At 43.3% G+C, this 16,736-nt stretch overlaps 1 protein-coding gene across 1 annotated transcript; it reads left to right on the top strand.

Annotated features, from left to right (window-relative positions):
- Positions 1-3,912: 3,912 nt before the first annotated feature.
- Positions 3,913-15,319, top strand: LOC136857469 (shematrin-like protein 2). The gene is made up of 2 exons (XM_067136145.2): positions 3,913-4,054; positions 13,085-15,319. Exons 1-2 carry the CDS (start codon positions 3,995-3,997, stop codon positions 15,044-15,046), a joined length of 2,022 nt encoding a protein of 673 aa, XP_066992246.2. The 5' UTR covers positions 3,913-3,994; the 3' UTR covers positions 15,047-15,319.
- Positions 15,320-16,736: the final 1,417 nt, after the last annotated feature.

The raw sequence follows: 16,736 nt of genomic DNA on the forward strand, positions 1-16,736 counted from the left end.
TACTCACAAGAATGACATAGGACATTCGAGCAGTTAAAAAACAGCCATGGATGACAGAAGATATTCTAAAGCTTATGCACCGAAGACGGAAAGTGAAAATTATAAGTAAAGTCCAATACAAGAACTAAACAGGACAGTAAGGAGGAAGTGTAGGGAAGCAAAAGAACTATGGCTCGTGGAGAGATGCAAAGAAATAGAACTTCTCCAAGAGAAGTATGACTTGTTTAATCTCCACAAGAAGATCGTGGAACTTGTAGGGAAATATCACAGGCCATGTAAAGCTATACTGAGGGATGCCAATGACACCATTTTGGTAGGAGTCGAAGACAAGTTGAAGTGTTGGAAAGAATATGTTGAAAACCTATTTAGTGATGTAAGGCCAGACAAACCACCTTTTATTGGCGAAGGCAGCGAAACAAGTCCAAATATAGCCCAATAGAACGTACTGTATACAATCAAACTCCAGAAGAATGGAAAAGCTGTAGGTCCTGAAAAGAAAAGGCTAGTGCATCACATTGTGAAGATTATCGTACGATCAGCCTAATGTCCCATGCGATAAAGGTATTACTGCGTATCATCCACACTCGAATCTACCTCAAATGTGAACGCCAAGTTGAACATACTCAGTTTGGCTTTAGGAATGGGCTGTGTACTTTCGAGGCTCTTTTTCTCCTTGAATGTTTTGACCCAGGGATGCCTAATTATGAATGTAGATGTGTGCGCATGCTTCATCGACTACCTAAAAGCTTTCGATTGCGTATCTCATGCAAAACTTGTTGAGATTTTCAAATCTATTGGTGTAGATGTTGGTGATCTTCGTATCATTACCCATTTGTACTGGAATCAAACATCAGAGGTCAAAATAGAAGGAACTACTGTTGAGGACATAGCTATACGAAGAGGTGTCCATCAGGGGTGTGTTTTGTCCCCACTCCTTTTCAACATCTGCTCTGAAGCTGTGTTCAGAGAGGCTATGGAAGATGTTAATCTAGGTATCAAGATCAATGGCTATGTCATTAATAACATCCGACCGAGCTCGATAGCTGCAGTCGCTTAAGTGCGGCCAGTATCAAGTAATCGGGAGATAGTGGGTTCGAGCCCCACTGTCGGCAGCCCTGAAGATGGTTTTCCGTGGATTCCCATTTTCACACCAGGCAAATGCCGGGGCTGTACCTTAATTAAGGCCACGGCCGCTTCCTTCCACTTCCTAGGCCTTTCCTATCCCGTCGTTGCCATAAGACATATCTGTGTTGGTGCGACGTAAAACAAGTAGCAAAAAAAACATCCGATTTGCTGACGACACGATTATGTTAGCCACTAACCCTAGTGATCTTCACATCATTAGAAACAACATCGTGAGGACCAGTGAAACCCACGGTTTATCCTTGAATATTAACAAGACCAAGCTGATTGTATTCTCGAAAACACCAAAACAGGCCTCCCTTAACACCACCAACAACAACATCATCCAACAAGTATCTTCCATCAAATATCTTGGAACTCTAGTGAACCAGCATTGTGATTCAAAATGTGAAATCTTATCCAGGATTGGACAAGCAAAAAATATGTTCAATACCATGAGGACCTTATTCACCAGCCGAGAACTCAACCTCCTCCAGCTCAGAGTTCGAATACTACGTTTTTATGTTTTTCCTGTCCTTCTGTATGGTTTCGAAGGGTGGACGCTCAGCCCTTTATTGGAGAAGCGGATTGAATCTTTTGAAGTGCACTTATGCAGAAGAATACTCCAAATATCATGAGTAGAAAAGAAGACAAATGAAGAAGTCATCAACATCTTGAACAAGAAGAAAGGGCTTCTCATAACCATCAACGAGCGTAAGCTCAGCTGCCTCGGGCACATCATGAAAGGTGAACGATATGAAATTCTCCGACTAATCATTCAAGGGAAGATTGATGGGAAAAGATATGTGGGAAGACGACTTGCGGCGGTGGTATGGTCATACGTCGATAGAAATCTTCCGTGCTGCCGTTTCGCGTGTAATCATAATCAATTGGATCACCAACCTTCGGAGGGAGACGGCGTGAGGAGAAGAAGAAGTGCATTCTCCTATATACCACACATCAAAGGCTTGTTATCTATTCATAGACAGCCCAGGTCTCTGCTTCATAAAGCAGCGTTGAACAGATACAGCCATTACCTGGGTTTCAGGTTTAGATTATGCTCATATTTGTCAGAGTGATCTAGAAATCTGAACTCTTTTCCGGGATCCACATTGCCCATCAAGCAGACCACTAGACACACCTGCACCAGGTCTCTCCGGGGCCCATACATCATCATCATTGTCTGATGTTTGAGATTAGCCTAGACCTCGCAAGTTGTTGTAAACTCAAGTTTCGAAACTAAGCTCATCCTTAGAAGTTCATGGTTGTCCCTTGTGTTCCTGAACGATTTTCTCCAATCACCATATCACGGAGGAGCCTCCGTGGCTCAGATGGCGGCGCGTCGGCCTCTCACCGCTGGATACCATGGTTCAAATCCCGGTCACCCCATGTGAGTTTTGTGCTGGACAAAGCGGAGGCGGGACAGGTTTTTCTCCGGGTACTCCGGTTTTCCCTGTCTTGTTTCATTCCGGCAACACTCTCCATTATCATTGCATAGCATTTATCAGTCATTAATAAATCACCTTGGGAGTAATAATATAATAATAATGTTATTTGCTTTACGTCCCACTAACTACTTTTTAAGGTCTTCGGAGACGCCGAGGTGCCGGAATTTAGTCCCGCAGGAGTTCTTTTACGTGCCAGTAAATCTACTGACACGGGGCTGTCGTATTTGAGCACCTTCAAATACCACCGGACTGAGCCAGGATCGAACCTGCCAAGTTGGGGTTAGAAGGCCAGCACCTTAACCGTCTGAGCCACTCAGCCCGGCACCACCTTGGGAGTGGCGACCCCATTGTAATAACAGCCTATATATGTTTCATTCATCACATCCCTGACCCGGTCAAAGGCTGGAAAACTGGTTGTAGGTTTTCATTCACCATATCACGGAATCCATCTAATTTAACACAAGACTCGCCAATTAATTTGCTTCCGAGGTTGTTACAGCCGCAGAAGGCTTTCGCTTAGCCAGTTTCGTCTTAGATAACGTAACACAGGAGATTTTCAGACTGTCGAAAACACTAGTTAAAAAGATGCTTTGCTTACTAGTGCGTATTTCTACACGTATTTTATGTTTGTAGCTACTGTTTTCGACAGTCTGAAAAGCTTTTGATTGATATGTGTAAGAGGAAAATACGACGATCGAAATGAGATGCATGGTTCTAACAACACCTCGTTCGAAAGCAAAAAATTTTCTGAAAGTCTGCCCAGGGAATTCGTGTACAGATCCAGCTATCTCACCCAGCAGAGTAGCGTCGGCTAACAGTGAGTCTACATCTCTGTATTCGGGAAGCTGTGGGTTTCCATTCTCCTCACCAAGCCGAATGCCGGGACAATTCCTAGACAACACATCTGACCTGAGTGAAGGCCACCTCACCCCATCGTAGGGGTACATAGTAGACAGGTGGTTATCTCAACACGGCTCACGACAGTTCCTGCTAGTTGCTTTACGTCGCACTGACACAGATAGGTCTTATGGCGACGATGGGACAGGAAAGGGCTAGGAGTGGGAAGGAAGCGGCCGTGGCCTTAATTAAGGTACAAGGTGCCAATGACCTAGATGTTAGGCCCCTTAAACAACAAGCATCATCATCATCATCATCATCATCATCATCAATTAAGGTACAGCCCCAGCATTTGCCTGGTGTGAAAATGGGAAACCACGGAAAACCATCTTCAGGGCTGCCGACAGTGGGATTCGAACCTACTATCTCCCGAATACTGGATACTGGGCGCACTTAAACGACTGCAGCTATCGAGCTCGATGATAGTTCCTGACTCACAGTTCAGGCCGTGACAGAGCACGCGCTGATACTCGCTATAAAGGCTCATCCTCCGAGGAAGATATCCAGTCGTGCAGTGGGCTGCAGAAATGAAGGACCGTAGCAATTTCTACTTGCTACTGCTGCTTGGATGTCTCCTCTACAACTTCGTGAGTATCTTCTTTGACGGCGACGTGCATGGCCTACGTAGGCTATCCCTTACTGCGTGCGCATTGTTCCATATTCTTCAGTGTAGCTCCTGCTGTTTGAGAGTTCATGTCTCAACACACGCCGTGGCAATTTCAAATCATTGTACTAGTTTCACTCAGTTAAATTTGGTTCGAGCTATTAATTTCCATATCGGGATGAGGGATATCGGTAATCCAGGGAACGAGTTTGTTTATTGAACTTTGTTTTTTTAATTGCACATCTTCAGGGACTTATTCTATAAATCCCATAGGTTTCGCGGAATTAGTCACAATTTATTTCTCATCATTACAATTGGTGACAGTGAACTCAAATGTATTGTATTCGTCACACAGTAATTTTTGTCATATTTATTTATTCGGCACATATTAATTTCCATCCCTTGATATATTGATTTTACTTTTTAAATATTAAAACCGGGCGATTTGGCCGTGCGGCTGCGAGCTTGCATCAGGGATATAGATAGTACGAACGCCAGCCAGCCCTGAAGATGGTTTTCCGTGGTTTCCCATTTTCACACCCGGCAAATGCTGGGGCTGTAAATTAAGGCCACGGGCGCTTCCTTCCCACTCCTAGGCTTTTTCTACCCCCATGGTCGTCATAAGACCTATCTGTGTCAGTGCGACATAAAGCTTAGTGTCATGTTGCCCCAATGCTTGGACATAGTTCACCGCGGGCAATTTCCAACAATACCAGTAATACGTGTGTCGATCTCAAGATAGTTTAATTACCGAGTGAGTTGACCATGCGGTTGGGGTCAAGTAGCTGTGAACTTGCATTCGGGAGATGGTTCGTTCAAATCTCACAGTCGGCAGCCGTGAAGATGGATTTCCGTGGTATACCATTCCTTGCCATTCCCCTGTTGTTGAAAACATTCTATGTGTTGATGCAGAGATTCTAGGAGGGGGATCTTCCCACTGATATGTTTCTAGTCCTCGGAAGGCTTTCAGAAACTCCATCGTAGCAATCCCAAGTATAAGGAGGAAGAAAATGATTGCTGTCTCCCTCTCCCACGACGTCCGACACAAATACCAGAGAAACCGTGATCGAAATTCGACATTTGCATCTGCATTGCATTCTTCTATGAGCCCTTCGGAGTGAAGACGTTCTCCACAGCGAAGCAGCTAGCCTGATATGGAAAATCATATTTAATTACTTGAATGACGGATAATTACTTCAATGGAACGAGGATTACGTTGCTGTTCATATCGTTCCAGCACTCTTTATTTTTAGAACTGTCAAAGAGTGCGATATACAGGGCAAGTACAGCAGGGAACCAAATACTTCAAGCTGAAGCACGAATTTTCGCACCGATTTAAATGTTCCGCCCAGTATCCAATAATTTTCTTAACTGCCTGATTGTTGCGAAAATAAATGAAACATCTCTAAGGTTCAAAATACCGACACCATCTATCTCACCCAGCAGAGTAGCCTCGGCTAACAGTGAGTCTACAGCTCTGCATTCGGGAGGCGGTGGGTTTCCATTCTCCTCACCACGCCGAATGCCGGGACAATTCCTAGACATTCGCATCACCACAACACATCTGACATGACGGTGCAGATTGTTCGTGGGTTTGCTCCCCTGACGAGGCGCAATGTTCGTTCCAGGAAGCTTTACATTTCCTGTATTTGATATTTTGTGCCAAGGAGGAGCCTGCGTCCTGCAGTGTGACATATTTACAGCTGATCTTGAGTCGGGGTTGTCGTCTAGGTGGCAGATTCCCTATCAGATGGAAATGTATCGGACATCTCCCCTGGTAAAATACTCCAGTCACCAACTCCTCCTCCTTACGCATATCACTCCTCTTGAATTCCAGCCTTATCTTCACTCCACTCAGCTTCTCTCTCCCTCATGACTGAGTATCGTGACTTTCTTGCTTTTCCCGTAAGTTGATGCCATCTTACATCTTCCGGACACTAGTTCTCCATCGCGAGTTAGTAATTTATCTGATTTGATCAGCTCTTCATCTATTTCCATAAACTTTTCCTTGGAAAATTAGTTTTTACAGGTTGTCGTCCTTTCTACTCATAATGTGGCCTAACAATTGTAGGATTTTCAGGTACACAACTTGCTAAAGACTGCCTTGAACTCCAACTTCCTGGATGACAGAACAATTCGTTCGCTTGGCTGTCCATTTCTCCAGCACCACATTTCATTCCGTTTCTGTATTGAGTTTGTTAGGCCCCTTTAAACAACAAGCATCATGTATTGAGTTTTTATGGTCCATACATACAAGAAGATCGAGGAGACAAGTGAGTGGATTAACATTTTCTTTGTACTCAGTCCAATTACTGTAGCTTTCCAGAGCTTCTGTAATTTTGCCATAGTTATGCGTGTCAGCTTTATTTCTTTACCACAGCTACCTGTACCCTCTATTATTGAACCCAGGTAAGTAAATTCACAAATTCTTTGGAGGTTCTGTGGTAGCTGAATCGCTGACCTTCGTTGTCTTACTCCAATTAATCTCCATACCAAGATTCCAACTTTTATGTTGGACACGATCCATTATCTCAGCAAGCTCCTCTACACTACTACAGTACCTTGAAGTGTGGTGTCTGCAAGACGTAGCTTATGGATTTTCTCTCTCCACATATCGAGAATCCTCCTTCCCAGTTGTCTGATGATATATCTACGGTAGATATAAAACAACTGAGGTGATAAGATGCATCCTTGCCTCACAACTTTAGAAACTTTGGAACTTGATGATAATTCACCATCGACTCTTCTAATCTCACTCCACTCCGCCTACTCACTACCACTCATAATTTTGATTAACCATAGCAATAGGTCGTATTGTGATTAATTAATTAATTAATTCTGTCACATGTAGTATTGTGTCATACGCTTTATGCGAATGACAAATACTTATTATGTGACGATTTCTGCTTGCGGCGAAAATATTGTGACTAGAGATTGTCGATAAATCACAGCCTGCTACTTTGTCACCGATATATCAGATACGCTGTCACGGAAGTATCTGTGACAAATTATCGTTGACGTTGTGTACTTTGATCACGTTCACAGGGCTATGCTATTTGCTGAAGCTCAAGTTCTATACCCGTTTTTCATGCACCAGTTACCTACGGCGATATTAAAGAGGTTCAATCACACAGTGCATTTTATCATACCGGTAGTGTATTTATGTGCACAGTAGAGAGCTCTGTGTGTCAACATCTAGCTCGTGTTTCATACTATCTGCCATTTGCTTTGCGTTCCCCTAACTACTGTTTTACGGTTTTCGGAGATGCCGAGGTACCGGAATGTAGTCCCACAGGAGTAAATCTACCGACACGAAGCTGACGCATTTGAGCACCTTCAAATACCACCGGACTTAGCCAGGATCGAACCTGCCAAGTTGGGATCAGAAGGCCAGCTCCTCAACCGTCTGAGCCACTCAGCCTGGCTATCTGCAAAGAAATACTGTACTTAGGGTGAGGATAGAGTGACAAGTAAAAATAAAGTAATGGTTTGTTGTTGTTGTTGGTTCTTTTGCAATTTTAGCGCTCATCTATATGAAATGAAATATTACAATATACGAGGGGCGTACTATTATGTTTTACACTTTATTATTTGTACGTCGGGATATGGTTTACATTTCACTTTTGAAGGTGGTGACGTGTAACTAGTGTCTTGTTCCACCGTTTAGTAGCAGCACACGCACGGGGGCCAACGAATGCACTCGCCATAGCCATTTCATAACAACACTGTCAGCGTAGGAGCACACAACATGGAAAGCAACCGTTAGGGACAGCGCTATACGACTAGGTTCCTATGGAAAGGAGGCGTGACCACTGCAGATATTCATCGGCGCTTGGTGGCAGTCTGTGGAGTACATGCGCCGTCACGGAAAACAATTTACAACTGGGTGGAAGGTTGGAAAACAGGGCGCACATCGATGGATAAGGGAACCAGTTCTGGAAGGAGTGTGACAGTGTCCATACCGGGCAACATTGCTCTGCTCGAACAGGTCATCCAAGGCAATAAATGCATCACATTTACGGAAATGAAGGCAGCCACGGGAATTAGCCGAAACACCCTGCAGCGGATCGTGCATGGCCGCTTACAGTTGGGGAAGGTGTCATCCACGTGGGTGCCTAGACTCCTGTCTGCAGACGAAAAGCAGAGGCGTGTGGACGTGTGCAGAGAACTTTTGCAACGCCATGATCAAGATCCAGCCGACTTCATGGCTAGGCTTTTGACTGGTGAGACATGGCTCCATTACCATGAGCCACAAACGAAACAACAATCGCTGCAATGAAAGCATAGGGGCCACCATACCCTCCGACTTGGCACCAAGTGATTATCACCTGTTCGGGAACATGGAGAAACCTCTGCGTGGTCGCCGTTTTGCGGATTTTGCAGAACTGGACACAGCTGTCGAGGCATGGGCACGTAGCACTCCGAAGGAATGGTTTCAGGAAGGTCTGGAGAGACTGACATATCGATGGCAAAAGTGCATACAGTTACAAGGAGATTATGTTGAGAAGTACTGATGTGTAATGTACTTCATTTGGGTAGAAAAAAAATAAAGTGTAAGACAATATTCGTATTTTGTTTCATACCTTTTGCCGACAAAATTAAAAATAAATAAATATCAGCACCGGTCGTGAGAACCTAACTCTATTGGGCCTGTCTGTAGTCTACTCGTTTAACTTAACGTGTTACGTGGCTTTGATACTTTTTTCAATCTAATCGAATCCAGCTATCGTTATTTGGGTTTATACATACGTTGACTATCGACCTGTGTTCCATGTGCAGCATATGCCAGTTGAGGCGTCTTTCCTTCATTTCCAAGTAGCCCTGAATCTATAATTGTGGGACGTGGCCCCATCTCCATGAAGCGTGGAAAACTTGGATATAAACACATCCATCTTCTAGGATGTAATCACGGTACGTGTCACTTAGCCACGAGCTAATACGTGTTCATGACTGAAATGAAGTAGACCGAATTAGATATCGGATATGATTTTAGACGTCCCGCTGCTGCTCAATCCAGTCCTAATCCATCTAGACGTTTCGCAAGTTTAGCACAAGTTTCAATTTTTCAGCTGATTTGGTCGTGTTTCGAGACACAGCGGAGTCGTGTGCTACACAACGTGCATTTCCACACAAAATGGGGAATGTCACGGCTTCACTGGATAATTGAAACTAACCGCACCTTAATCACCGCTGTCGGGACCCAGCGGTTCTGGTATGACCTTATCCTTCGCTTTAACGATATGAAAGTGAAAGTGGTATGAGCCATTTCTTATGAAGCGAGCCCCTGTTAAGAATGGTATGAAAAGTTCGCTCAAGGTGTCAGCGAGTTTGGCAGACTGATATGTAATAGCAAATTCTGACTCGGTGAGGAAAGCAACGGGAAACTACCTTACTGCTCATTCCCCTAGAATGCCTCTTCAGTAAACTCTAGGCAGCTGATGACTTCGGGGATCAACATTCAACACGGATACCAATTAGATATCACTTGTGAAGCTGGGAATTCTATATGAGGTGGCGCTCTAGAGTGCTCTACCGTCAAATAGCAATTCTAATACCGTTTATTGCGACATCGCTTTTAACGTCGTATTGGATACCACGGCCAAGTCTAACGCTGCCGTGTAAATCCCATATAAAATGTAGCTTAATAGAGATCGGGCCAGCCAGGAAGACAGCCGGTGAGGGGAAGTGTGCGAGTGAGAAAGCAGAGCCGTGGGAGCGAGAACGCCGACTTCCCCATCTCGCGCGGTGTTGTGGCGATGTACAGTTGACCCGAAATAACTGTTAAAACTGACATATAACACTCCACAGACTTTCAGTTAGTGGAATTCCCTCCCACCTGTAAATTACAGACATACCTAGCCGAAATGAATTTATTTAGAAGTGTTGCAGATGATAGTAGATATATATATATATATTTTTTTTTGCTAGTTGCTTTACGTCGCGCCGACACAGATAGGTCTTATGGCGACGATGGGATAGGAAAGGCCTAGGAGATGGAGGGAAGCGGCCGTGGCCTTAATTAAGGTACAGCCCCAGCATTTGCCTGGTGTGAAAATGGGAAACCACGGAAAACCATCTTCAGGGCTGCCGACAGTGGGATTCGAACCCACTATCTTCCGGATGCAAGCGATAGTACATTTAAGGAATTAGAACATAATTTAACCTCGTATTGTAGTAGCTGTCAAAGTCTTTTTCGTGTATCAATTTCCGTAGCCATTGTTTTAAATCATTAGATGTAAAGTTAACTTTTCGACGCTGTAGATGTACAGTGTAGAGCATGTTTTGGTATAACAGCAGGCTTCATAACCTGAGCCACGTCATCTAAAATAAGTCGATGATAATAATAATAATAAGAAGAAGAAAATATGCATCAAGAATGAAACACACTACAAGGAAATTGAAATAAAATCTCAGATACTATGCGAAAAATGGAGGATAAATTTTTACGGTCATCTTCTCAGAATGAACTCTAATAGATGTAGATTCGTCTTGAAACGCCAAATCTATTATCTCGGAAGACGAGAAATGAAGATCAGAAACAATGAAACAAGAAAAGAACAACTCAGAGAGAAATTATTAATTCTACGTACCCCAAAGAGGGTGAAACGAAATAATAATTACTTTTGCCACACGGCAGGAAAGCAGCGTTAGACTATATGATCGTTTGTCTCTAGATCTCTTGCTCACTTGTAAAATAAGAAATGTGAGTTAACGGTATGATATATATATAACGATATAATGGTTTTCAGGTACAGAAACAAAATATCATTAATAAAAGGAAACGCCATAAAGGGTATACATACGCTAGCTACATGGGACGTAGGTTTCATCCGTGTACACTATAGGCACATCCTCCGCCCGATACTGAGCGTTTTTTAAATAAACAAATCTTTTGTATTTTATGTCATGTTTTTCCATTAGGATGCGCTTCTTCGTTTTTTCAACGATATCCTAATGATGGAGGCATTCGCTTGAGACTAGTATTGGATCCTTTGAACTTTAAATACCGAGCTCGATAGCTGCAGTCGCTTAAGTGCGGCCAGTATCCAGTAATCGGGAGATAGTGGGTTCGAGCCCCACTGTCGGCAGCCCTGAAGATGGTTTTCCGTGGTTTCCCATTTTCACACCAGGCAAATGCCGGGGCTGTACCTTAATTAAGGCCACGGCCACTTCCTTCCACTTCCTAGGCCTTTCCTCTCCCATCGTCGCCATAAGACATATCTGTGTCGGTGCGACGTAAAAACAAAATAGCAAAAAAGAACTTTAAATATTCCTCTAACTTTGCACGAATTTTTGAAACAGTAGGTAAACATTTTTCAACTAAATAAAATTTGTTAACAATACGACGTGTAGCACCTTCGTCAAAGTCGTCCAGTCCAGTAACATTGTTTATGAACATTATTTTTTTGTTTGTTGTTACAAACAAACTATCCATAGGTTTTCCTAATTCCATCGCTTTTCGTTTTTGGCTGTTAATCCGCGCCAGAGAACTTTCTGACACTCCAATAGCTACTGCAACTCTTTCCTGCACTTCCTTACAATCTATCACGAAATTTTATTTCATTGCCTCCCTTCCCGTACAGTCTATAACGTTCGAGATTGCTGCACGAGTCTCACTCTTTAGCATTTTAGGATGCAGGCTGCTTTTAACGCTTTCCATACTGTCACAGACAGGCTTAACGCACACCAACACTATCCACAGTTCCTACAGAACGAGAACTTTGAAAGCAGCGCGCGACAGCTGAGTGTAAACTTATACACGGAACTGTCCTTATAGCAGGAGCTCTCATAGGAGGCATCATCCAAAGTGCGCATGCGCGTATGGCGTCTTCCTGGCTGGCCCGATCTCTACAACATATCGTATACAACGACGTATTTTATCACATTTTTGGAGAAAATTGCACTATAATGCCCAATGTTGTTTTTGTTTGTTACGCGTTTGTAAATGTAAAGCTTATTTTCAAACTCTTGTTTGAGGTAGATTGTAGTAAATCAGTCTGTCTGTTAAAGGCAATCAACGCTGTGGAGATGTCGCAAAAGTTACACATAACCTAGCCGATTACAAACGTCAGCATCGGGAAAAATTGGTTGTATCTCACTCAACGATTTCTACAGTTTGGAAGGATGAAGAGAACATCTTATTTATTAGCCAAGACCGTGTGCGACATTATTGTTGCTACTTCTTCCTCACTTATTATTGCTGTACGTACTGTTTCCCCTCAGTCGCATTCCACCTTACTAGTGATTTAAGCCCACTAGGAAGCGCTGAGGACTAGTTCATCGCTTTCGTTCCCAATACCTCCTGAGTCCTACTGGTAGTTTCTCCTTCCTTTCGTGTGAAAGAAGTTTGCGAGGTTTAACAGCGTTTGGTAGATGAGATCACGAGTTTACCATTTTACAAACACTCAGGCGGTCTGAGACATCAGTATCAGAAATCCCAGCGGAAGTTCATTTTTCCTTTTTTAATTCATTGAGCCACATGCTTCCAATCTTGGTTTTCTGAAGTTTTAAGTTTATTCTGTTAATTAATCATGTAAGTGTACAGATATGACGTCTTCAGCAACAAAAAGTTAGACCAGTTTGTGCAACTATCACCTATAACGAGCGTTGGCTGTATTTTCAATAGAATTTTAGAACATAATTTATTTCATACTCTTCACAGAGCAACTTGCAAAACTGGCATTAACAGTATCAGTATTTTTTTATATTGACTATATATGGCAGCATTTCAAATAAAGTATTTCTTTTACAGATTTGCGTTCTTCAAACGAACACACAGTTTGTGGAGCGCAATAATTGGCCACAATTTTGACAGGCAAACACGAACAGAAGTGTATTTCGTTGTTTGGTTTGAAGTTCGTTAAACATTAAAATGCTTGTTCCTATGAATAAGATTGCATGAAACTGTTCTGGCACAAATAATCACTATATATCTCAACTATCCAGTGAATTCCCCTCACATTTCAGTTCAGCAGAAAGGGTTTCTGACCCATCTTGTTTCGATTTGTTCCAGCTGAGGGAGCACGAGTCTGACATCAGGCGCTACATCTTCACGGAGGTCGGCAAGCAGGATGTAGTGCTGTACAAGAGGATTGTCCATTCTCCTACTGCAGGCTGCCCCTATGGCTGTGGTCGACCGTGTGCCACATGTGGTCCACCTCCTTGCCGTTGTGGAGGTGTTGGTCTCAGACCCTTGGGCCCACATGGACCCCATGGACCATACAATTTCCCCTACATGCTGAGATTTCCCTTCTTCAATGAGTATTTTGCTCCGCATCCTTTCCCTGGATTTTTCGGTTTAGGATGTCATGGGAAAGGTCCATATTGTGGAGGTCACCTGTGGGGAGGTCCTGGTAGTTGGGGACCCTATCCAATTGGACCCGGCAGTTTTGGAAAAGGTCTAGCTCATTTTGGACCCTATTTCGGAGGAGGAATGTTTGGACCTCACGTTATGCATGGCTTACCATTATTCCCCAAGGGCCCCCCTCATTTCTGGGGTGCTCATGGTGGATTTGGAAAAGGGAAGCATAAGGGTCTTGTTCATGTGGGAGGATATATCACCTCCAACATTTACAGTAAAGGTTTAGGTCCGATTCCTCTCGGAGGAATGATTACTCCCATCGGTTATGGTAAAGGTCATGGTCCTTATCCTTTAGGAGGAATATTAGGCCACGGAGGTTACGGAAAAGGTCATATTTTCGGACCTGGTTTCTTAGGAGGTTTATTTGGCCATGGAAAAGGGCATATCTTTGGTCCTGGATTTTTGGAAGGATTACTTGGTCACGTAGGTTATGGAAAAGGTCACGTTTTGGGACCCTATCCATATGGTGGAATAATTGGTCATGGGAGTTATGGAAGAGGTCACGTTTTAGGACCCTATCCATACGGTGGAATGATTGGCCATGGTGGTTATGGAAAAGGTCATAGTTTTGGAGCCCATCACTTAGGTGGAATAATTGGCCATGGTGGTTATGGAAAAGGCCATGATTTGGGCCCCTATCCATTTGGGGGAATAATTGGCCATGGCGGCTATGGAAAAGGCTATGATTGGAGACCTTATCCATTTTTGGGAATAATTGGTCATGGCAGTAATGGAAAAGGCTATGGTTTGGGACCTTATCCATTTGGGGGAATAACTGGTCAAGGATGTTATGGAAAAGGCCATGGTTTGGGACCTTATCCATTTGGGGGAATAATTGGCCATGGTGGTTATGGAAAAGGTTATAGTTTGGGACCTTATCCATTTGGGGGAATAACTGGCCATGGCGGTTATGGAAAAGTTCAGGGTGTGGGATCCTATGCCGTTGGAGGAATGGCCGGCCATGGTGGTTATGGAAAAGGTCAGGGTGTGGGATCCTATGCCGTTGGAGGAATGAGCGGCCATGGTGGTTATGGCAAAAGTCATAGTTTGGGACCCTATCCGTTTGGGGGAATAATTGGCCATGGTGGCTATGGAAAAGGTCATAGTTTGGGAACCTATCCATTTGGCGGAATAACTGGCTATGGCGGTTATGAAAAAGGTCAGAGTGTGGGATCGTATGCCACTGGAGGAATGACCGGCCCTGGTGGTTATGTAGGAGGCCATGGTTTTGGATCCTGTTCTATGGGAGGTGGACATGGAGGTTACGGAAAAGGTCATAGTTTTGGACATTATCCCTCCGGTGGGATAACTGGCTATGGTGGATACGGCAAAGGTGTGGGAAGCTACTCATTGGGAGGATTAACTGGTAATTACCCCTCTGGTGGGATATCTGGCCATGCCGATTATGGGAAAGGTCATGGTTTAGGGTCGTATTCTTTGGGAGGAACAATTGCTTCAGCAGGATATGGAGGAGGAATTCACAGCTCCATCGGTCATCAGAATGTGGGAAGTTATACGAGTGGTGCTGGTGTGCACCACGGCGGAGGAGGCTATGCTCCTAACTCTGGCCATCTCTCTCTGGGAGGAACATCTGCTCTCTTAAAGCATCACTGAACCTTCACTCATCTCACCTTACCCACCTTCACTAGTCCTGACTAAAGGTTCTATCTGTTGATAGGACTACTTGACGACTGATTCTTGTTTATACTTTAAAATCACCGTACTTCAAAGAAACTCAGTAATACTGCAAAATTTAAATTATTCCAAAACATTTACGATGTTAGTATTAACTGAACAAGTAACGTATTTGCAACAAACCAGCAATGCCCTTTTAAAAAGGGTGCTGGGGAAATATTTAAATAAAATAAAACTTGAAGAAAACAGAAATGTATTTGCTGTTTTATTTCCCTCTTCCTGAATACTGTGAAACCTGTCAATAACAGATCCTAGATAAACATGGAACAATGTCTCTTTTCGACAAAAGAACCAAGCGAAGGCATAACGGAACGACGAGAGCAGAAGCCACTGAATGAAAGGGAACTTCAGTAAATAATTGCGAGGAAAATAAATATTGTCATTTTTGGAGTGTTAACCCAGACTTTCTTAGGATTTGATGTCACATTATGTTTGTAGCTCTCTACCAATTTACAGCCGTCTGGTTTTAGAAGAAGATATTGCAGAATGCTTAGATGGATATTGCACGTAGTTGTTTAATATGGTGCAAATTAGACAGATTTCATAGGATTCGAGAAATTAGGACGAGAATTGTCTCAGTGTATTCACCATGTGAGGTTGCAGATGAGGATGAAGTTGACAAGTTTTATGGAGCAGTGAGTGATATTATAGTCAGGGTCAACAGCTAGGAGAGGATAGTGCTAATGGGCGATTTCAATGTGTGAAGTTGGAAATAGAACTGAAGGATACTTAAAGGGTGATTGATAAATGTGGGGGGAGATATGGAAGCTAATGGGAATGGGAAGCGTTTGCTGGACTTCTGTGCTAGTATGGGTTTAGCTGTTACGAATACATTCTTCAAGCATAAGGCTATTCACAACTACACATGGGAGGATAGGGGTACCAGATCCATAATAGACTGTATCTAAACCGACTTCGAATTAAGGAAGTCTGTTAGGAATGTACGGGTTTTTCGTGAATTTTTCGATGATACAGACCACTGTATATGTAGGCCCAGGATAGAGGAAGTGAAATCCGTTTGTAAACGAATAAGAGTAGAAAATCTCCAGGACGAGACAATTAGACAGAAGTACATGGATATGATTAGTGAGAAGTTTCGAGCAGTGGAGAGTAAACAGGTTCAGGATATAGAGAGAGAATGGGTGGCAAACAGGATGCTGTAGTAGAGACAGCAAGGGAATGCCTAGGAACGACTGTGTGTAAAGATGGGAAAAGCGAACATCTTGGTGGGATGATGAAGTGAGAGCAGCTTGTAAACGAAAAAAAAAGGGCTTATCAGAAATGGCCCCAAACAGAGTGAAACAAATAGTTGTTAAATGGAAAAAGAAGTCGTGAGAAGATTTTGGTAATAACCTGGAAAGGCTAGATCAAGCAGCAGGGAAACCTTTCCTTACAGCAACGGAGAATCTAAGGACGGGAGGGAAAAAGGAAATGAACAGTGTTTTGGGTAATTCAGGGGAACTCATAATACATACCAGGGAATCACTGGACAAGTGAACGGAATATTTTCAAAATCTTCTCAACGTATAAGGAAATGTTTCTTGTGGTGTCGCGAAATTACGCTTGAGGAATTGGAAAGGATGGTAATTAAAATCAATTTTCATAAAGC

The sequence above is a fragment of the Anabrus simplex genome, chromosome 1 (genome assembly GCF_040414725.1).
Source record: "Anabrus simplex isolate iqAnaSimp1 chromosome 1, ASM4041472v1, whole genome shotgun sequence".
In the NCBI taxonomy this organism is placed as follows: Eukaryota; Metazoa; Arthropoda; class Insecta; order Orthoptera; family Tettigoniidae; genus Anabrus; species Anabrus simplex.

Coding starts and splice junctions, on each gene's coding strand:
- LOC136857469 (XM_067136145.2), top strand. CDS start 3,995: ATGAAGGACCGTAGCAATTTCTACTTGCTACTGCTGCTTGGATGTCTC. Junction 4,055..13,084: donor GATGTCTCCTCTACAACTTC/GTGAGTATCTTC, acceptor GATTTGTTCCAG/CTGAGGGAGCACGAGTCTGA.